Here is a 23991-nt window from a genome sequence, read left to right as displayed (position 1 = left end):
GGCTCAGCAAAGATTATAATTTGATTAAAAATGATTAATACCAGTGCCTTATGGAGTTAATGAAAACCAAGTAATTAATTAGTTGCTGCTGCTTATGAAGTAATTTAACAGTTGCTTGAAAATATTTACAAAATATCCAACATGTAACAAGCATTATATAATCCAAGCAATGATTATTTCACCAGATGTGTAAAGACCGTAAACAAATGCAAATACAGTAAAGGGATTTATATCATGAACCTGTAAACAATTTCCTGAAATCTTACAAAATCAACTAACAGAACTGTTGAGGTACCTACCTGTGCCCCTGTGGTTGAAGATGCCTCCAGCTGCGTTGCTACAGTTACCAAAAGACCGAATCCACCCAGCCAAACTGAGCAGAACCTGGCTGCTCAATCCAGTAAGCCTCTTAGTAGAAGCCGACTGTTCCCCCGTGCCCAGAACCTCAGAACAACTCAAGCTCTTCCTGTGGATGATTTCAGTAGATGATGTTCCTCCTCCTTCCGAATTTCTTCCCCTGCGTCCCCTCTAAATCTCTGTTCCGTGGTTTTTATCCCGTTGCTTAGTGGTGGCCGCTCTTCCATCTGCAGCCCACCGCTCAGTTTGCTGGTGACACGCTCCATGTCACATATCATCTCCCTTATCTCTTTTAAAGGTCACGTAGGTATATGTTTTATGTTTTAATAAATCATATTATGTTTTATTAAAATATTCTTTTAATATAAACATTATATCGTATATATGTCTTATGATTTAATATATCACATTGTGTTTTATTAAAGTATTCTTTTAATATAAACATTATAACTTTATACTTAGTGCCCCTTTTAATTAATTTCTTATATATATTTTAAAATTTATTTTATTAATTTATTAATATAATTTTTATCAACAATCTGGAATATATAATTTATATAGTCCTCTTTTAATATTTACCCATACATTAAGCAATATTGATGGATGAGTAGAACCTCTATTCAAAGAAGTGTCATGGTATTTAGCACTTATAGTTAATTTAGTATATAATACTAGTGCGGTGTATGCGACACATGCATATGTAGCTATCATATGCATGCATCGTATGCCCGCTATTATCCTTGCGTTCTCTATATTTATAGATAGGTCGTTACAAGATGCAAAATATTCAAAAAAGATGCACAAAGTTCTAGCAATTAAATCTCAAAAGATCAAAGACTTTAAATAAACACAGAATTTAAACGTTAACCAGTTTCAAGGAATGATTCACCACTTTCAAATAGTTAATCCTTAGGTATAATAATTTAAGCACATTTAACTATGTCAAATACCACGAAAATTTTTCTTTCAAAAATTAGTCTTAGCACAAAAATACACCAAAATTATAAACGTGACAATTCCTTAGGTGAACACGCTAAGACTAAATGTGACAAAAATATTTTGAATTTTTTTTTTTTTTTTTTTAGATTTATTTTTAAATGATCAAAATCATAAAACAAGACCAAACAAAACCCCAAAATCCCTTTATGCCTTTTGAAAATTTTTTATTTTATTTTCTCATATTTTATATTTTTTAGATTTTTAACTTTGAAAATTTAAAAAGAAAATTAGGATTTTTTAATGATTTTTTATTTATTCAAAAAATAAAAAGAGATTTTTAACCTTTAGAGATTTTTATAGAATTTTATGATTTTAATTAAATCAAAACATAACGCTTTTCATGAAAACAAAAAATAAAGCTACCTGCCTAAAAAAACAGTGAACAAAGAGGCCCAAAAAAAATATAAATTAAAACCTAAGCTAAATGGTAACACCACAATGAAATTTAAATAACTTACTATGAAATGAAATTTATGCTAACCCTAAGCATGAAATCATAACATAAAAAAAATCGAAATTGTGTTGTGTGTGTTTATTGTGTGCAGGCCTGGAGAGTTCAACGGCAGACAAGGTAAGGAAGATCGTAGATTTTTGGTAGCATGGATGCACGCAGATGGCTGCGGGAATAGCGTGAGAAAGGAGAGTTGGAGCTGCGAATGGCAGCAGTTTAAGGAATGCTGTAGAGGTGATGCGTGAAGGTGAGGCGAGTTCAATGGGAGGTTAGAGGAATGCGTGCAAGGAAATGAGGCAGCGTGGATAATGCGGAATCTGTAGGTGCAGAGATGTGTGGGCAGGCATGAACGGAGGGTTTAAAGATGTGGTTTGCTACAGGAAGGCGTGGGCAGCAAGGCAAATACACAGTTTTGCATGGAGGAAGAAAGGAACCACACACAGATGGCAAAGGAAGCTTGACGAGCAGCGTAGACGGAGTTGGTCGCAAAATGGAAAATGTAGGTAGCAGAACGCAGAGGACGCAGGCAATGGCGGCTATGGGAAGAATGGAACAGGACGCAGGCAGAGGAGCGAGGAGACGTTATTGTGGGAGGGCAAAGGGAGCTGCAGATCAGGTAGGGGTAGCAGCGTAGAGCAAGGAAGGCTTTCAACAATTTCGTTCACAGGTTTGGAGAGGCAATATGGATCAGATGGAGCAGTGCGATGTTTTATGTGTTTTGCAGGTGGACAGAGAAGGGTAGGAAAGACGCAGATATGAAGCTATGTTTGCTGGCGAGAGAGCTGGACTGGGGAAATGATTACTGCGGATAGTTGTGATGAGATGGCTGAAAAACCCTAGACGCTCCAGATCGAATGACGGATTTAAGTGTAACAAGCAGGGGTTTCACTTCATAAAAAGATATTAATTTTGTTCAATGATGCCCAATCCACTTGCAAAGCAGATTCATTAAGAAAACCCTCGCTTTTAATTGATTCTTCGAAACAGCACAGAGAGCAGAGACTTGGGAGCTGAAGTTGAGGATGACTGCGTGAAGGAAAATGGCCAGATGTATGGCAGCAGCAAAAAACTGCAGGCCCTAAAAAAAATTGGAATTTTTTAATGAAAATGAAAACCCTAGGCAGCAGCAGGCAGTAGAAGACAGATGAAAAAATTCCCCAGAAAACTTAATAAAAATTTTAAATCATGTGAACCCTTATAAAAATTTTCTGGATTTTCAAACCCTTGAACAACAGAAATGTACACCTGCAAAAAACTGGTTCAGAAGCAAATATTCCTGCTAGAGCTGATCCTGAGGCCAGATCTTACCCTCCAGGGCCTAGATCTCGCTTCAAGATTGAATCTCACCTTCAGATCTGCAACCTGCAATGACAAAAATAAACACCCAAAAACAAAATATGCAAAAAACAAAATTTAAAGCCCTAAAACCAGCTAAATAATTACAATATTCACAGTTTAAAGGCTCTAAGCAGCCAGATCTATCATTATGCCACACATATTTTTAAAATTTTAAAATTAAGATGAGGTGCTTCAGAAAACCCTTCATGCATCTGTAACAGATATTCTAATGATAAGCCTGGGATCAAAACCAGCTGGGCTCTTCAGAAAATGCAATCGGGGAGTTGGTTGGTTCAACCGAGAACTTCCCCGAACGCCCGGTAAACTCAAAATCAAGGATTTCCTGCACAGCTTAATTCAACCATTAACATAGAGAGAGAAAATAATAGTGAAATTCAAATCTAATGGAGATACCTGCCATTATATTCAGAAATTAAACTATCATTCAAACCCTAGTGATCAAACAAGAGACCTGTGTTTAAATCACTCTTCAATAAGCTAACATCAATGGTTGAATATAAATCCTATGCAAGAAAATAAAACATCTTACAGCATTCCCATAAAAAGTAACACCAGCAGAGATTAACCCCAAAGTCTTTCTTTATTGCACATGAAAAAAGGATTACAAGAGAGCTTTAGCACACGACTCAAAGATCGAATGATCTCAATGGACAACTGACCTCCTATTTAAAGAAGAAATTCCCAACGGCTAATTCGAGTGACCCTTCTCAAAGCGATCTCGACCATTGATGAGGATCAAAAAATCTTTTAATCTCATCCGTCAAAATTAAAATAATGATGAAATTCGAAATTATCATTTAAATGCAATTTAATTAATTCAAAAAATTGATTTTTGAATTAATTTCCTCAAAATTTTGACTTTGGCTTGACCCTAGGGACCAAGGGCATAAAATTTATCAAAATAACCATTTAACCTTAGTCCCTGGACCCTTTAAAATTTAGTTTTTTAAAGAACCATCGAATTTAGCCTTTGGAAAATTTAAAAATACCTAGGACCTAGGACTTATGCGGGGATAAAATATTTTTCTAACCCTCAAGACATTTTACATCATGATTTTTACATCTCAAGGGGGAAAACCCATTTGACATAGACCCTCATAGACTACCCAGTTCTGCGACACAAATATAATCTAGCAGATCAAGCAATTTTTAATAAAATAACCTAACCAAATAGTTAGGATTATTCCCAAATCACTTTTACATAGACTCGATCTAGCACACTAGGACTCCCCTAACATTCTAATGATAAAATCCATTCCAGCTTTGGGGTTAGGCTGAAGGAAAACTCTCCCGACCATGGGTCGGTGAGACAAAAAAGCTTCCGGAACATATATCATCACTAGAAGATTAGGTTTACCTAGGCAATTACATACATGACACAGATTTGCTCAGATTATTTACAATTTACACATGCAAACTGGGTTTACAAAATAACATGAATAGGCTGATGATGATAGTCGAATGGCACAGACTCGTCGATCAAGCGCTATCCCTTTTTCTTTTAAAAGGGGGTGTACTGCTATGGGTCGTTGACACGTAGTGGTCAACAGAACTTAATGGCAACAAGTTCAGAAGTTACCGATCAAGGAATCCCTATTAACGAGAATCCTAGTCCTTTTCCTAACTTTGGAAATGTCGGTCCTCCTTATATGGCTACGTTGTCACTTCCTGGATTCACGATAGGTTTACCAGTGTGGTTGTTTTCAACTTCTTTAGTCCCAAATACTCAAACTATACCACCTCAACCATGTTTTTCACCTCAACCAAGTTCTTTGTCTCAACAACACCAACCATTGGTTAACCCTTTACCTTCTTCACCCGGAATGTCTTCCTCCCTTTCTTCTTCTTCGCTTGGTAAAATCCTTGATGCTAGTAACCAGGTGGCTAAGAAGAAGAAGAAAGGGAAGAAGAAGGAAAAGAAGCAAGGTAAGAGAGAAGTCAACCAACCAGCTTTGAGTATGGAAAATGTTGAGGAACCGTCCAAAAGAAACCACAAGCTCAAATTCCCTTCCAAAATTTGTAAGGGTGACCACCTTCTTATTGATTGTCCTGGTATTCCAAAGGTGTTAGAAGTGTGGTCTAAAAATTCTTATCAACTTACTATTGATCCATCGACCAATGATTGTCAAGTTCCTAGGAAAAAGGGTAAAGTTAGGTTTCCTTGTAGGTTATGCAAAGGGATTCATCATAGTCACCTTTGCCCTCATATGGATGAAGCCTCAAAATTGTTGGAAAAACTTACTGTTTCACAGCAACAACTTCCAACTAGTTACCGTAAACTTTCTCCCAACCTACCGTCAGTTGACGAAGTGATTGATCTAATTCCAAGTACAATCAATCCCACTCTTCCATTGGAGAGTGAAACCCATATCACTCAGGTTGATGAACCATTGGTTGATCAAGTGGTTGACTCGATTGTCTTCAGTCGATCCCATTCTCCCTTTAGAGAATGAAATTCATAACGCTCAAGTTCTTCTTGTTAACTCAGATTCTTCTACACAAGGGAGCATTCTACCCATTTCCACAAAACCCCCTCCAACTACTGAGGTCATTTCTTTTGATTGGAGTAGATTGACAGAGCCTCGACTTCCTTCTTCCACACCTTTCCAAATCATTGTGAAAGCGTATGGCAAGAATGTGCGTCGCACAAACATCGACGAAGGTCTTCTGTCAGTATTTTATCCTCAACCGCTTGGCAAGCTTTGGGTTCCCCTTAGCTTGTGCCTGTTACACAAAATTTGTTAGCTTTTAACAGAACCATTAGCGAGCCTTTAGGGATCCTTCCTAAGTTACCTATTACTCTGGAAGAAAAAATTGTCTGTATTGATCTTATGGTAGTCCAAGGCCCCTTGGATTTCAATTTGCTCCTTGGGCGAGACTATGTCTATGCCATGAAAGTTGTCATGTCCACACTCTTTCGAGTGATGTCTTTCCCTCACAATGGAAACATTGTGACTATTGACTAGCTTTTGTTCGTTGGTCTTGATTCGACTACCAACCATCCGACACCGTTAAATGTTCCTTATATGGAAGTGGTATCTACCCCACCACGGGTTAATTATGTGGCAAACAGTCCCATGTTTTCAATTACCAATGTAAGCGAGCCTCTCACTGTTTGCTCGACTTATTTTGACTCAGATCTGGTAATTGACATGGTGAACCCTTCAATGGGGACATTTGAACCCGATTTTCTTATCCCCATTAATTCCCTTAACATGTGTTCCTTCTAGAGAACTATTCTTCCTTCTGATGAAGACCTCTTGGAAGCCATGATCGGGGAGTGTCCCTTGGCATGTGTTTCTTCCAATTGGAAGCCATGATCAAGGTCCCCATGAGGATGGTTCTTTTACTATGTCAACCTCGTTAAAAAATGAAACAAGTCCCTATGAGGATAGTTCTTTTACTGTGTCAACCTCGTTAAAAAATGAAACAGGTCCCCATGAGGATAGTTCTTTTACTGTGTCAAGCTCGTTAAAAAATGAACAGTTCCCCATGAGGATGGTTCTTTTACTGTGTCAACCTCGTTAAAAAATGAAACAGGTCATTATGAGGATGGTTCTTTTATTATGTCAACCTCATTAAAAAATGAAACAAGTTCTTGTGAGGATAGTTCTTTACTATGTCAACCTCACTAAAAAATGAAACAAAGTTTGAGCATGGTTATTTTCGTTTCAAGCTTGCATAAAAATGAAACCCATCTATGAAATTCATGAGGATAGTTCTTTTACTATGTCAACCTCATTGAAAAATGAAACATGTCCCTATGAGGATAGTTCTTTTATCGTGTCAACCTCGTTAAAAAATGAAACATGTCCATATGAGCAGTTCTTTTCCTATGTCAAGCTCGTTAAAAATGAAACAAATCCTCCCCTAATTAACTCGAGTCTTTCACTTGATCTCGTAAATGAACCTTCATTTCATCTGCCTATTAGTAACCAGTAGTCTACTCAGGCAAATGAAACGAAGCTTGGGGGGCATGTGCCTATGTCATTATGTTGGGGGCATGAAAACTTATCTCAAGCATAGTTTCCTTTCTGTTTCAAGCTTGTGTAAAAATGAAACCACTCTCAAGCATATTTTTTCTCTGTTTCAAGCTTATATTAAAATGAAACCTATCTCAAGTCCACTTTGGTTGGTATTTTCAAGACTCGTTAAACTTGTGAAAATCTCGAGCGTCTTTTGCTATTTTTTCATGCTCATAAAACGTACATGAAAATGTTGAGTTCTTCCAGTCTTTTCCTACTCCAGAATGTTCAGCATATGAGCAGAAACAATCAAGAGAAGCAGAGATAAGCAAAGATGAGCAGTGACGACATTTGATGTCGAGATACTTGAGATAGGACATGATTTGATAACAGGATACTTGCGATGATTACATGATGTAGTTGGAATTTCTCCCTAGCTAAGAGGGAGTGTTAATTTGGCAGCTTGGTGACAAACTCTAATCATGGGACTAGATTCCTCTTTTCGAGAAGACCAATTTTGACTATTGAAGCACTCAATTTCGATAAGGGAAAGTGTATTTTTGAATTGAAGCTCACATGTCCACAAAAGGACGAGTTAGCCCAAAAGAGAAATTGGACACCCATGGATGGCTAAATACAAGTCAAGTGACCCTCATTTGGAGATCATCATCGTCATTCTTCTTTCTTTGGGTTTGGCTCGCACAGGTGTGAGGCTAGGTCGCAGAGATTGGTCCTTACAAGTCCGAAATTGCAGGGTCTGAAGCTCACACGTGTTTAGGGTTTTTGTTTCCAGCCACAGGGATGACACAAGCAGTTTTTAGTCACAACCGCAGGCACGCAGGCTCATGCGTTCGGTTGGGGGGTTTCAGTGGGACACACATCACTCTCTACGTGCGATTGAGAACTAGGGTTTGAGTTTTATAGTTGACCGCAAATTTCATCAGTTGACCACAGAGTTTGGCAGGTGATCGTAGACAATGACAGTTAATTGCAGGCTTCTGAATCAGGGTTTTGATTATTAGCATTATTGGGTTCATCTCATGGATGTTGTTTAGTTGATTTTGCTAGATAGGATTATGGTTGAAGATATGGATCATTGTACTCTCTTTTGCTGAATCATTCAATGACAATCTAATAAGAAGAAGAATTAGAAAGGTTTTCCCTGTAGTGGGTTTTGCAATGGTCTCTTAACAATCCTGGTGTCTCTATGTGTGAATGTTTTTCTTCTATTGTTCCTTTATGTTTCACTGCATTGATGATGATATTGTTCTTTCTATAGAGTTTCATATGTTGTTGAATAATGTTGTAAATCGGGATAATGTTATGATGTTGTGGGGTGAATTTAATATACAAATGAAGAAATGCAATTATCTAAAGCAAAGAAAAATATAGCCCTAAGAAAATTTAACAATTGGAAGTTGATTTGTTGCCCAGATCTGCATTTTGGCTAACTCGCACTGCCTCTTTTAGCAATCGCATACGACCATCTCTGGAAAGCTACAAAATTTTGCCATAATCAAATAAAACTGGAGAAATTTATTTCACTCCTCCAACTGACCAATCGATCTAGAAACCCTTCGTTTCCTTTGCAGAAACAAGCTCGGCCTCTTCTACAAACTTGCACCCTTCTGCCTATAGCTCACACTAGATCCTGCAACCTGCACTAGATCCTGCACTGCTACCAAAAATGGATTTGACAAATATACTGCCTCCCTCGACCTCTGAAGCTATTTGCACCTCCTCCGAAAAATAGATCCAGCAACTAGAGATGAAATTACTACATCAAATCTGTTAACTGGGTAATCTAGCTATTCAATCTGCTTGCTTTAGCCACCTTCTGCAAAGAGATCGACATTTCTTTGACTCTGAGAATACTGAAGAAATGTACTTGGAAATCTTCTCCTCTTTCTGGCAACTCACCTGGCCTTCTCTACTACACAAACCCCTCTAGATTGCGCAGATTTGTTCATGTACTGGCAGATATGATCCTGTACTTGCCTCTAGTGTCCTTCCCAGAACTCACACTGCTTGCTATGCCTCTACTAGGCAACTAGCTCTACCATTTGAAAGTCCTCTGGAATCTGGCGCACGTACTGCTACTATTGAAGCACGCACCGACTGAGCTGACAAGTCTGCTATGACCTTCTGCTATTGGAAATCACAGATCTCCTGCTTAAAACTGGAAACCCTTTGAGAAATTCTGAAAATTTCCTTTGTGTGTTTTTCTCTTCCTTCCCTGCACAAATCTATAACTGCAACACTTCTTACAAATATTCTGCGCCCAGATCTACTTAGCAAATCAATTGATCTGCTCACTGGTACTGCTTCCCCGCAACCATACTGCCAACAAACTCTGCTTCTGAGGATATTTGAATTTTCCTCCGAACTAGATCTGGAAATTGAACCCTCTGCCTCTGTAATTCACACCCCTGGCCTGGCTTGCACAAATTTGGACTCTGTGCTTCAGATCTCCCTCTGAAACTGCACAATCTACCAATCTTTGGCCTCTGAGCCTCCGATCTGATCAATAATGCTCTAATACCATGTGAAATTTCCTTAAATTGCAGCAACTGGAATTTATTCTCCTAACGGATTAGCAGTTTATTTGTTATACAGCAAATAACGAATAAATCACACTACAATTCTTCACAATAAAAATTATGTTGCGGAAGTAAAACCAAGAACTGAGAAATAGATGCACACGCACAAATATTAACACAGTGATTTTGGAATAACGTCCCAGAAAAAACCCCAAAGGGAAAACTGGTGCAACAAATGAGGGTTTATTTTATTATGCAACAAAATATAGATAATTACAATTTGGATGCCCAACCGACAATCTTCCAACAATCTATCTCAACTGGAAAATAATCTAGGAAATACTTTTCACTCACAGCAATTGGATCTAGCCCTCTCTGGCAAATTCACACTTCCCAGTTAATTCGCACAGATGGTCTAGAAATGTGCACTATCTGCTGGAGAAAAATCGATCTGCCTCTGGATCACTTCCAAATGAGTCGTCCTACCCTTCTCTTCTCATGGATCCAACTCGCGTTGCCTCTGAGATGTAGATCCAAGATCCTGCACTTCGCTCTTGTTAAAATTAGCAACTAGGGCCAAACTCCATGTGGTTCATCTTATTTATGGAAGCTGATATTTTTCTTGGATTCCTCTCATCGAGAGGTGTAGGATTGATCTAAAGATCATCCGATTCTGATAAGTATTCATGGAGATATGAATTTATTTGTGTTATGGGACAATTCGTCAAGGTCGGCTAGCAACTAAATAACACCCACATGTGCTCAACGTTTTAGTATAAAAAGAGGTGACTTGATAGTCATTTCTACACACACTTCACTCTTGATTTCTCTCCACTTGTTCTGGGTTTTAGTGGAAGAGAAATCTAAGAGACGAAACCCTAAACGCAGAAGGTAGGGAACCCTAGTATGAGCCCTAGACGCAATAGGGAAGGAGCCCTAGCATGATCTACACATGCCCTAGCTGCAGTCCTAGATAATTGATGCATGACCTAGAAGTGATGCCCTAACTCCTAACACGTAGAAGTGATGCCCTAACTCCTAACACGGTGATGGAGGAGAGGCCTAAGTGACGTCCTAAAGGAGATTATGGGACAGCATGTTATAGAGGAGATTAAGGAGGCCAAGCCGTGGATATTTTGAGGTTTGTTCTCTTATAACAAGTTGAGTAAAGGGACCTTGCTAAGCCGCAGCTAAGGCAGCGTTCCAGCGAGGAAAAGAAGGCAGCATGGAGCCTTCTAGGATCAGTTTTGAGGGTTGGTTGCTACAACAAGAAGGTTGAATGTCTTTAAGGCTAAACGCGAGTCTGTTGGGCAGCAAACAAGGTAAGGAACTTTGTTTTGAAGAGGGTTGTAGGTGACAGCAAGGACTGTGGTAGGCCGCAGGCCTAACCACTTCAAAACAAGGACAACATGGAAGTGTTTAGGGTTGTACAGTGCCCAGAACAGCAGCACGAATGGAGAGAAGCCTTACTAGCATAGGTCGCAATTCAAAAGGGCAATTTTGGGCCAAGATTTGAGGATGGTTAGGGACTGTTGTGTGCCCTAACCAGTCCCAGAAATTACAGCTGTAATAAAGTGACAAACAGCAGCATTTGTATGGTGACATGGCAGCAAAGAGGACAATAGCTATGACATGGCAGCAAAGGCACAATAGGACAGCAGCTATGACATGGCAGCAAAGAGGACGCAGCGATGACATGGCAGCTATTGAAGTTTCTAAGTTTACTTGGTTTAGAAACCCTTCATGCAATTTTTCTGATTTATTCCTACCTACTTGTTATTTTTCCTTTAACAAGTTATTTACAAAGTAAATACTGAAAATAAACACTAGTGCATGCTCAACATATTACAAATCAACAACTAAAAGAAACAAGAACAAACACACCACATCACACCATTATTTTTGGATCAATGTCCTTGGAAAAACCCAATGCGGGAAAACGGTGCAGCAATCTGAGGGTTTTCTTATTAATCAATATCAGAGTACAATCTGGGTGCCAAAACTGGCCTACCCAACAGAGAATTTCCTTAGCAGCTATACCTCATAGTTTGAGAGAAATCTCCTGGCTGAAACCCCGAAAAAATCCTTCCGGCGGCTTCTCAACACAAAACTGCTTTGCAACCCTAGCGTCTGCCCAAACTGGATTGCGTCAGCCCCTCTCTGTTTCACGCTGGCCCTGCGTCAACCTTTCTAGGCCTGCATCAACCCCAGGAGGCCTTGCGTTAGCTCTAGGAGCCTCTGCGTCAGCTGTGCTGGCTCCTCTGGTGCTCTACGCAGCACTTGGTTGCCTCTGCGTGAGCCCTTGCTACCTCTGTGTCACTCTCCTTGGCTGCTAGGCTGCTCTCCCGACACAATCTCTACCTTCTTTGTTCCTTTGTACTCAATGCCCCTCAGCTGCTCCCCCGATCACTGATTCTATCTCTTAGCAAACCCTGCTCTAGAGAATAGAATGACTGATCATTTGGTGTACTCTCCAAGTGACCCTCAAGCCTCCTCTTATACTTTTCCTATTGACATATCAACGGCCAAGATTAGATCTAGCTTGATCCATGTCCTTTGGACCACTCTAACACAAATTCATATTAATGCATATTAATATTTTATTTTCCCTAAGTTTAGACTTAGGGACTCCATTAAAAATATTAATTATTTTAATATCTCCTGATCTGTTTAGAATCTACCCAAACCCTTTCTAGGTATTGGAGATCTCATGTGCCCCAACCTCTCCACCAAATTTCGTAGTTAGAACACATCCGATGCTACCCCAAATCAACACTCCCTCTTAGCGAGGGATGTGCTCTAGCAATACCCCTCACTAAGTATTACTCTAGTCATCCGGCATCAGTACTTCTGCTAATGCTAGGCCTTCCCGCCCACCATCCTCTACACTGCTGTCTCCTGTACTGCTGCCCATGGTTTTGCCACTGCCACTGTTGCATCTGTACGACAACTCCCTCCGCACCCGTGCTACTGATGGTCCTTCCTCCTAGCATTGCATCTGCACTGCAACTCCCTCTGCATCTGTGTTGTTGCTGGTTTTTCCTCCCAACACTGCATCTACACTGCACCTCCTCTCATCATGTTGCATCGTGTTGCCCACTGCTGCACTGCAACTCAGTTACTAAGAAGTAAGTAACTAATCTCCCAACTAACCTCCCTATTGAGCTAGAAAAACCCACTGATGCTGATGTCGCGGACAAGAGCTCCCTCTCTAACCTCTACGTTGCTGCAACAACTCCCTGCATCTCGCACCGTTGTACACCTCACTGTGCATTCCTGCACTGGTGCAACACGCCTGTGCCTCTCGCACTGCTGCAGCCTGTTAGCTCTGCGTTGTCTTGTGACTCTTGCACTGTAGCTCTCTCTGCTGCTCCATCCACATCCGTCTCTACCCATTCAACCAGTCCTGCTACTTCTCGTCGAGGCTCCCGTAGCAAGGTCTAATCCAAGAGGCTGGGTACCTCGAGGATCCTACCCCTCATCGCCTGTAGTCTGCCTAACTACAACTCGATGTCTCCCCACTTCTTCTCAAGTGGTGCGTGTGCACTCATGGCACAGTCATCGTCTGTCAAAACTTCCTTCTCTACTCGTGTTGGCGTTGCCTTAGTCTCGGAAGACTCTCCCTTACTCTTCCTCCTTGGGCACTGGGTCGCATAATGACCCATCTTCGCACAATGGAAGCACTTGATCTTGGAGAGATCTTTCTTCTTCTGCTTCTCCTGCTTTCCAATCAAATGCTAGGGCCACATCCTCCTCCTCCTGCTGAACTTTGATCCCTTTGCTGCTGCTACCTGTCTTTGACTGTCGTCTGATCTCTTCCTGGCGAAGAGCTGCCCACATCTCGTCCCAAGGTAGGAGAGTCCCTCTGCCCAGGATGCTCTGGACAAACACTTCCCACTCTTCTGAGACAGCATTCAGGGTTGTTCTCACCATAAGCTCTTGATCCGGTGTCGCTCCTATAGCAGTCAACTGATCTCGGATCTCATTCAGTCCTCTAAGGAAGGAGTCAATCAATTAACCCTTCTTCATCTGATACGACCTCATCTGGTTCTTGGGCAGCGTTCTTCTCTGCACGGAAGTATGCTGGTACAAGTTCTTGAGAGCCTCCCACATCTCATAACTACAACTCGATGTCTCCCCACTTCTTCTCAAGTGGTGCATGTGCACTCATGGCACAGTCATCGTCTGTCAAAACTTCCTTCTCTGCTCGTGTTGGCGCTGCCTTAGTCTCGGAAGACTCTCCCTTACTCTTCTTCCTTGGGCATTGGGTTGCATAATGACCCATCTCCGCACAATGGAAGCACTTGATCTTGGAGAGATCTTTCTTCTTCTGCTTCTCCTGCTTTCCAATCAAATGCTAGGGCCACATCCTCCTCCTCCTGTTGAACTTTGATCCCTTTGCTACTGCTACCTGTCTTTGACTGCCGTCTGATCTCTTCCTGGAGAAGCGTTGCCCACATCTCGTCCCAAGGTAGGAGAGTCCCTCTGCCCAGGATGCTTTGGACAAACACTTCCCACTCTTCTGAGACAACATTCAGGGTTGTTCTCACCATAAGCTCCTGATCCAGTGTCGCTCCTATAGCAGTCAACTGATCTCGGATCTCATTCAGTCCTTTGAGGAAGGAGTCAATCGATTGACCCTTCTTCATCTGATATGACCTCATCTGGTTCTCGAGCAGCATTCTTCTCTGCACAGAAGTATGCTGGTACAAGTTCTTGAGAGCCTCCCACATCTCAACTATCATATCCTTCTCGGCTATATGTGGTGCCACATGATCCTTGACCCCGTCAAGGATAATGCACTTGGCCCTCGCCATCGCCTCTTCGTACTTGTCATTATCATTTGGGTTGATTGGGATAGCTATCGCCTTCAAGGCAAAGTTCTTGACACAATTCATGTCTAGCATTGATAAGATTTTAGTCTTCTAGACTGCGAAGTTCGATGCTTCGTCCAGTCTATCCTGGTCTCTTACCCCGTGAAGTGCCATGACGCTCCTCTACTTCCCTCCTGGAAGTTCTCTGTTCAACTCCTCTCATTCTCTACTTCCCATCTAGAAGTTCTCTTCTGGACTCCCTCTGAGTCCTAATTTCCCTCCTGGAAATCCTTCTGTCGCCTGTCGAGATGTCCCCTACTCTGACCGTCTTGTGCAACTGCACTGCTGATCCAGGTTCCTCGACTAGAAACCCTCGGTAACAACTCCTCTAGCTTTGCTCTGTTAGGTACTGTTCTGACTACAGTACCTCACCAGCTCCACTCTACAATATTTCTGCAACCTTCTAGACTCCAGCAACTTCCTCTCTGTGAACTGTGTCAGCCCCTCTCTGCCCCACGCTGGTTCTGCGTTACCCTTGATGGGTCTGCGTCAACCCTGGGATGCCCTGCGTCAACCCTCTAGCCTTCTCCGTCAGCAACGTTGGCCTCTCTGAGGCTCTGCGCAGCTCCCGGCTTCTTCTGCGTGGCACTGGCTAGCTCTGCGTCACACTTCCTTGGCTTCTGCGCTGCTAGAAACAGCTTTTGTCACCTCGGGACAGCTGTTTTCTGTTGTTATTGCTCCGCTCAACTAATGTCTTTTAGTCCTCCTGTGATCTACAATCACTCTCCGATACAATGTTGAAGTTTCTAAGTTTACTTAATTTAGAAACCCTTCATGCACTTTTTCTGATTTATTCCTACCTACTTGTTATTTTTCCTTTAACAAGTTATTTACAAAGTAAATACTGAAAATAAACACCAGTGCATGCTCAACATATTACAGATCAACAACTAAAAGAAACAAGAACAAACACACCACATGACACCATTATTTTTGGACCAATGTCCCCGAAAAAACCCAATGCGGGAAAACCGGTGCAACTATCTGAGGGTTTTCTTATTAAGCAATATCAGAGTACAATCTGGGTGTCGAAACTGGCCTACCCAACAGAGAATTTCCTTAGCAGTTATACCTCACAGTTTGAGAGAAATCTCCTTGTTGAAACCCCAGAAAAATCCTTCCAGCAGCTCCTCAGCACAAAACTGCTCTGCAACCCCAGCATCTACCCAAACTGGACTGTGTCAGCCCCTCTCTGTCTCATGCTGGCCCTGCATCAGCCCCAGGAGGCCCTGCGTCAGCCCCAGGAGGCCTTGCGTCAGCTCTGGGAGCCTCTATGTCAGTTGCGCTGGCCCCTCTGGTGCTCTACGCAGCACTTGGCTGCCTCTGCGTGGCCTTGCGTGAGCCCTTGCTGCCTCTGCGTCACTCTCCTTGGCTACTGTGCTACTCTCCTGACACAATCTCTGCCATCTTTGTTCCTCTGTACTCAATGCCCCTCAGTTGCTCTCCCGATCACTGATTCTATCTCTCTTAGCAAACCTCGCTCTAGAAAATAGAATGTCTGATCATCCGGTGTACTCTCCAAGTGACCCTCAAGCCTCCTATTATACTTTTCCTGTTGACATATCAACGGCTGAGATTAGATCTGGCTTGATCAATGTCCTTTGGACCACTCTAACACAGATTCATATTAATACACATTAATATTTTATTTTCCCTAAGTTTAGACTTAGGGACTCCACTAAAAATATTAATCATTTTAATATCTCCTGATATGTTTAGAATCTACCCAAACTCTTTTTGGGTATTGGAGATCTCATGTGCCCCAACCTCTCCACCAAATTTCGTGGCTAGAGCACATCTGATGCTACCCCAAATCAATAGCAGCAAAGACATGGCAGCAAAGGCACAATTGGGACAGCAGCTATGACATGGCAGCAAAGGCTACAATAGGACAGCAGCAAAAGCATGGTGCTGCAAACTCAGTAGGACAGCAGCAAGGTACAGCATGCCAAATGGGACAGCTAGGCAATGGTGCTTAGTACAGCAAGCAAACTCGACAACAAGTACATAGTGCAGCAATGTGCAGCAATAGTACTTGGGACAGAAATGATACTTGGTGCAGCGACTACATGGTACAATCATAATTGGTGAAGCATGATGAGATGCAACATCGTGATGATGGGAGCAACATGGTGCAGCACGGTGAGGTGCAGCACGATGATGAGGTGCAGCAAGGCGATGGAGTCACCTTGGAGAATCAGTTGAAGCAGCATGTCTTCAACTGAATCCAGCTACCTCATGTATCATCTTCTTAGAGATGATCTATGCTCTTATTTAGATAAGTCAAAATGTTGACTTATGTTGTATATGTACTATCTCTCTCTCTCTCTCTCTCTGCTGAACTATTGAAGAACGTATTAGAAGAATTGATCAAGGGTTTCCCCACATTGGGGTTTGTCCCTGGCTAGCGCCACATCTTGTGTCCTCTTATCTTGGCTTGTCTTCTTCGATATATGTTTATGTTCTATCTGCAATTTACTTTAATGCTGATGTGATTGTTAATCTGGAAAAGATATTGAACTAACTGTGAAAATTGAAATAAATTGCTCTAAATATAGAACATACCTAAAATTAACAGTTCTAGATCCTGCACTCGCACTTTTTGAGCAACTGGGCAACTCACACTACATATTTTCAGCCTCCCTGCTGGATAATTTGGCCTCCCTTTCCTGGATATGGAAAATCGAAAACCCCTTGAGAATTCTTCCAGAAATTCTCCCTGCTGCAAACCCCTGCTACTCTCCTTCCCTTGCTCGAACAACGCCCTCGCTAGATCTGTAAACTAGGTAGCTCGAACTGCACTCTCGCTAGATCTAAAAACTAGGTAGCTCGATCTGCCTTGATCACATTGATCTCTCTGATACAACTGATGCTTTCTCCAAGTCCTTCAACCTGCTCTTATAATCTCTCGTTGAGACTTCAATGGCCACAATTTAATCTCCATCGACAGCTAAGATCAATTAGACTTCATCAATAGAAGTCTCTAGAGCAATCTCAAACATCCTTAATTAATTATATTTAATTTACCAATTTTCCTAATTTAGACTTAGGAAATAATTTAATTATGGCAAATTAATTTAATTAAGGTGTTTCCCATTCTTATCTCGCAAAAACTTTTCTGCGTTTTGGAGATCTCGTGTTCCTTAGCCTCTTAGTATCATCCGACACTAGAACACATATCCAATGCTACCATAAACTAACACAATCTACGTTCAAGCAAAGTTAGCATGTTCAGAAACAGCTTTACAATCCATGACACATCAGTATCTCCATTACATTCTAGCAACAATATTCTTGACAAAATAGGCATCCACAAGTTGGGTTTCATTCGAAAATCCCAACATTTTCACCTTTTTAAGTACAAACTTACAAAGTAGACCACGAAACACCAGACATATATAAATAATAACACTGAATTATATTACCCTGAACTCATTAGTCATTCTCCAATCTAAGTATGACAATCACAACAAAGCCTAGGAATAAGTGCACTTGGATGCTTATAGTAGAAACACAATGTCATCCATTGGTCACTAGACTTGTTCTTGCTTTGACTCAAAGAGGGCAAAGGCTTTTGGTGTAAGTCTTCAAATACCTCGACTTATTATATCAAGAATCTTTCTGCCTTCTTGTCTTATGCTGGAGAATGTCTGACGTGTTCCCATGAAACTGTACATACTGTACTTTATGTGCCAGATGTATGTCTGTCATTACTGTGGCCCAAATCATTATCCCCACAGATGGAGCTTTTGTTTCTGGAATGATTGTTTGTGGCAGTTTATGTTCAATGCAGTTATCTCAAAAATGGTCGTAATGAGACTGCTGCTTCAACTTATATGGGTATTGTATGTATGCCATATATTGCTCTATAGCTAGCATCCTCTTTTGTTCCATCTTTATAATATTAACAGCCAAAATCTGTCCGTTGCTCCGATCTCAGCAAATGAAAATCTTACAATGAGAGTCAACTATCTCTACATTTTTTGAAGATTAGGACATTAGTAAGGTGAAACTTGGATTTGGCTTATTTCTGGCATTAAAAACAACCATGCTAAACAAAGTAAACCAAACACAGTGGGAGAAGTGTCTTTAGTAAAATTGTTTACAACCTTTTAAAAAGCAACGCAGAGTGATAAATTAAGACAAAATTTAAAATTCTAGCTAAAAAAGAATCCCATCTTCAACCTTAAGAAACATGATCATGGCCCAGACATCATCTGAGGAATAGAGAAATTAACAAGGGGGCATATAAAGTACAAAGGGAAAAACCTGAACAGCACACCCTGTATCCTCTAAGCTTTGAAGAAAAGCATGAGTAAGGAATGGATTAAGTTTCGTATGGCCTGTGGCACCTATAGCACATGCATCCCAATCCTCTGAAGAGACTTGTGAGATGGATGACACTACTGATATAGAGATTTTCCGAGATGCATCCCCACCATTGGATGTTCGCTGCAATTATGGAGAAAGTATAAACTTAACAAACAACATCTAAACAAGCTAAAAACTTACAGAGAAGAAAAACTTCAACAAGATTAAAAAATGATAACAGAAAAAAAAATGAGCTATAAGCATATCACCTCTATCATTGGATCAATAATTTGCTCAGTGCTGATAAGAAAATCACGTTCTTGTGGCTCTACCAAGTGTCTCCTTTGAGTATTCCTCCAGAATATTGCATTGACATAGAAAGTGAATGATCTACGCCTGGGCTTTCCCCAGGAAGCAGATAAGCCCTGCAGTAACTTAACAGTGAAATCTTAGCTAATACAAACCCTCAGTGAGTCAATATTCAGAAAAGAACAGCACCAGGGCTTCAGATATGCTGATCTGTTGCTTGATACATGCCATAACAAGAAATTCAAAGAGAACAAATGAGAAGAAGCATAATATATGTAAAAGCACAGAGCAAAAGGTACATTAAGGACATGGAGCATGCACAATTTAAGATTCTTTCTGTAGCAAAGTTTAGCTATATAGCATAGGGAATGAATGGAAATTTATCAGGAATAAAGAGAAGGACAACCAAAATTAAACATGATAATGAGCATAGCAAAACCATTGAAATTGCAGACCACTTCACATGACCTGGAACAAGAAGTGAAAGATATTCTAACATAAAGACACATTTAATCAAAAAATTGGCACAAATTAGGTATCAAGTATCTCGTATTCTACTTTCGAGATGTCTGTGAATTTTTCAAGCATGGGTAACTGCTGTCCCAATGTGGCACAAAGCAGGGACTTCTTTTGGAAGCGAAGCATCAGAAGCGTCTAATATATATATATATATATATATATATTATTTTTTTGCATTTATATTCAATAAAAACATCCAAAATACAAAATTAGTCATAGAAGATATGAAAACATGAATATTTGTACATAAATCAAAATAGATGGAGCATCCATTGTTCATCAATGATTAATTATTCGAGCATCAACCATCTAGATTCTAGCAATTACAAACATACATCAAAATTTTTAAGCATTAGCAATTTAGCATATCATAAAACATAAAACATTTAGAACATAAAATCATAATAACATTCAAATAACTTATCTAGCATGTGAGCAACTGTTAACATGAGTCATGTCCAAAATTCAAATAATTATGTTTACAAAATAGGCCACTTGGCCACCACCAAGTACACATTAAACTAGGAAGAGTAAGACAAAAAAAGTTCAAATTCACAACAAGACTACATGTCTAATCTATGACAAAAGTAGTAAATTGTGAATATATCTACTAATCTCTCCTCCTTCCACCACAAACAGTACGTGAGCCTTCACATGGTGGCAGTGAAGAAGATGGTGGTTGTGGAAGTTGTGGCAGTGGAACTAATGAAGATGAAGCCCTTGTTGTTGTGTTGAAGCATGGAACCTTGGAACCATGGGATCAGATGAGGCTGGCATCCCAACTCGATCATCATCATCCTGGATAAGAGCATCCTCCAATTGCTCTAATCTTATCACTCCATCCTCCAAATTGGCCTCCTCTGAATTTTTGTCCCAAAGCTTAAGGTATTTATTAGTCTTTGCATCGTCACAGTAATGGGACAACAATCGCAAGTTGTAGTGAACATAAACCAAGCTCTTTGCCCGGTCTAAATTTAACATGTTCCTTTTAACACTGTGGATGAAAGAATAAGAGCTCCAACACCTCTTTGCAGAAGAAGTGTTTACCACCTGTGATAGCACCCGAAATGCCAAAGTTTGTAGAAGTGGAGTAGCAACTCCATGCATGTTCCACCACTCAAGAGAACATAAATTCTCTCGATCTCTAAATGCATGATTGCTCCCAAATGGACCAGTGCCAAGCATACAGTTGCTCAAATGTTTTTGTAACATGGCAGACTCCTCATAAGGGACTCATTTAGCCAATGCTTTCATACACCCAGATAAAACCTTTGGATCTAGGTGTGGTTTTCTCCCGCTCCCCTCCCCCAAGTGTTGGTGTTGAAAGCCATGATGGATGATAGTATCTAGGTGTCAAAACATATGCTAACGCATGCAATGGAATGTTTAGCATTTCCCAACGTTTTTCCATCTCTGCACGAATATAATTGTACAAGGTGATATCTCTAGGCTCAACAATGTCTTTAATCTACCCCAACACGCTATTCATTTGCTCATACACCTCCCAAATTATTGGTCGATCTAAATCTGCAAACTTGATCATGTAATAAATTGGTTTCATTAATTGCAAAACATATTTAATCTATGACCAAAGGTAACTGTCAAAAACATTATCCTTGACTACATTAGCACCATTTATATCATTGTTAATGTCATCCCATGATTTAGAGGTCACCATATTAGTTAAAGCATGTGTCACCTGCACTAGCCGCCTAAAGGTGAGGTAATAACTTGCAAATCTTGTTTTTGAAAGTTTAAGAAACTGTAACTTGGAGTAAGTGCCATAAAAGTAGTTTACCCTTGTATGCCCTATGATAAATTTAATGAGTTGCTTCCCTTTCTTGTAAAGCTCATTATTCCATCCACATTCTTTATGCTTAACAATATCATGCATCAAAAGGTTCAATGTGTGCACCAAGCATCCAGACCAAAAGATGTGTTGATGAGCATGCCCAATAATTTTTCCTATTGCCTTATAATTCATTGCATTATCAGTGATCATTTGAACCGCATTATTAGGACCAATACCTTTGATTGATTTCAATAGGAGATCTACAATGTTTTGGGAAGTTACACTGATGGAGGAGAAGTCATGACTTTCAAGAAACATTGCACTAGTAGCAAAAACACCAAGAACATTTATCAAATGTTGGTTTTTAACATTTGTCCACCCATCTGATATAATGAATACCCCACAATCCACCCACTCATTCGTAAAACGTGTCAAAGCTCTTTGAACCTTTGCTTTTTCTCTTTCTTATAACATAGTTCTAGCTTTCTCATAGTCGGGGCTTCATTGATGGCCTTAGCCATATCATGTCAATATGGAAAGCGAACCACATTGAATGGTACACCGCAAGCACAAAGAAACCAAACCACCTTTCCATCTACATCATCCCAACCCAGCAACATTCAGAAAATCTGCTATTGTTCCTCTATTTTCAGAGGTTGCAGAAGCACCATGAGGAGATGAGCTACCAAATCTAGAGGTTGCACTTGATTCAGAATGAGTTTTTTGTTTCTTGTTTTTTGTTGTGCAGCCTCCTTTATTTCAACATATTTTCTTCTTTGTTCCATTGAAATATTAGGGCAAATTGTTATCCCCACATTACCCTTTTTCTCATCACTATCCATCACCCCATAAAGATGCCTCCTCACATGGTTATATGATGTTGATTTGGGGTAGCATCGGATGTGCTGTAGCCATGAAAATTGTTGGAGAGGCTAATGCACATGAGATCTCCACGACCCGGAAATGGTTTGGGGAAATTCCACCCAGTTAAGGAGATACTAAAAGAATTAATATTTTTAATGGGTTCCTAAGTCTAAACTTAGGAAAATAAAAATATTAATGGGTATTAATATAAAACTAAGTGAGAAGGTTCTAAATGACATGGATCAAGCCAAATCTAATCTTAGCCGTTGATTAGAGATTTAATCTCGACCATTGAAGACTCAACAAAAAAAGTATAAGAGGAGGCTTGAGGGTCAATTGGATATATGCCAAGATTGATAAGTTAGTTCGATTTTCTAGAGCAGGGTTTGCTAAGAGAAATCGAACCAGTGATCAGAGTTGCAGTGAGGGGTAGTGAGTGCATAGAAGAGAGGCAGAGATAATGTCGGAAGACCAACGCAGAGGTAGAGAGACAGACGCAGAGCAAGCAGAAGCTACGCAGAGGGCCAGAGTGACTGCGCAGAGGGCCAGAGGGCCTGCGTGAGTGATGCAAAGGACCAAAGAGCCTGCGCAGAGCATCAAAGGGTTAACGCAGAGGGTTTCAGGTTGACGTAGTGCCTCAGAGAGGTGTTGGAGAGTTTTCGTGGAGCAGACTTGCCGAATATCTGCTTCCAAAGAGAGGTATTACTGCCAAATTGATTTCTTTGTCAGGTGAGCCAGTTTGGCACCTAGTTGTACTCAAGAAAAGTTGCTTAATAATAAAACCCTCAGAACTGCTGCACTGGTTTTCCCAAGTTGGGTTTTTCCGGGGACAATTGTCCAAAAATAACGGTGTCCCTTGTGTGTTTGTCTATTTCTTTCAGTTGATGATCTGTAGATGGTTGAGACTGCATTGTGTTTATTTCAGTATTTATATGGTTAAATAACTTGTTCAGTAATTAAACAAGTAGGTGAAATAAACCAGATAGTGCAGGAAAATTTCTAATGGGTTAGACTTAGAAATTTCAACATGGTATCAGAGCATTGCAAATCACAGGAAAGTTGAAGGCACCAACTGAATCAGAGAATTTGCAGCAGAAACAGTTGTCCCGAGAGACAGAAGTTGTTCCTAAGTAGAAAGCAGCAGAGAAGGAGTGACGCAGAAGGGCCTGCATCATCATTTCGAGCCAGAGAGAGGCCAGCGCAGAGGCAGAGGAAGGCAGAAGAGGCTCACGAAGAGCCACGTCATCCTACTCAGCCAAGTAGGAGTGACGCAGTTGCCAGAAGAGCGATTCAGCCTTGCCAGGATTACGCAGAGCCAAGAGGCTCAGTTTCTTCAGTTGTTGAGGCATAGGGAGTTATGGGCAGATTGTGGAGTGTGACGGTGGTGGGGTGCTGTTGTTATTGAGATAGAACAGTACCTAACGGGACAGAACCAAGGTAGAGGGAGTCGCTACCTAGGTGGATTTCTAGCCAAGAAATCCAAATCAGTGTTGCAGGAGCAAAGGAAATCGGAGAGGTGCGATTCGACTGTTGGTAGCAGAATTTCCAGGAGGGAAATCGAGACTTAGAGGGAGTCTAGGAGAGGATTTCCAGGAGGGAAATCGAGACTCAGAGGGAGTCCAGGAGAGGATTTTCAGGAGGGAAATCGAGA

The 23991-nt window shown here is 40.7% G+C and overlaps 1 protein-coding gene across 7 annotated transcripts in view; it reads right to left on the bottom strand.

The window, feature by feature from the left end:
• LOC149185411 (uncharacterized) overlaps nt 1-23991 on the bottom strand; it is a 272063-nt gene that overhangs the window by 220954 nt on the left and 27118 nt on the right. For 4 of the 7 annotated variants that reach the window (XM_089417931.1, XM_089417926.1, XM_089417925.1 and 1 more), the window contains exons 2-3: nt 19126-19290; nt 18815-18997 (exon numbers count right to left, since the gene is read on the bottom strand). In XM_089417931.1, coding sequence (XP_089274057.1) covers nt 18815-18997; nt 19126-19290 — 348 coding nt within the window. Of the gene's footprint in view, nt 1-18814; nt 18998-19125; nt 19376-23991 lie in introns of all 7 variants that reach the window. The other 3 variants (XM_089417927.1, XM_089417929.1, XM_089417930.1) reach the window with 2 other exon arrangements.

Source organism: Pinus tabuliformis, chromosome 3_2 (genome assembly GCF_031772625.1).
Source record: "Pinus tabuliformis cultivar Carrire ecotype Pingquan chromosome 3_2, CPIR1, whole genome shotgun sequence".
Lineage (NCBI taxonomy): Eukaryota > Viridiplantae > Streptophyta > Pinopsida > Pinales > Pinaceae > Pinus > Pinus tabuliformis.
Note: the sequence above shows the minus strand (reverse complement) of the source record. Positions and strands in the feature narration are given on the sequence as shown.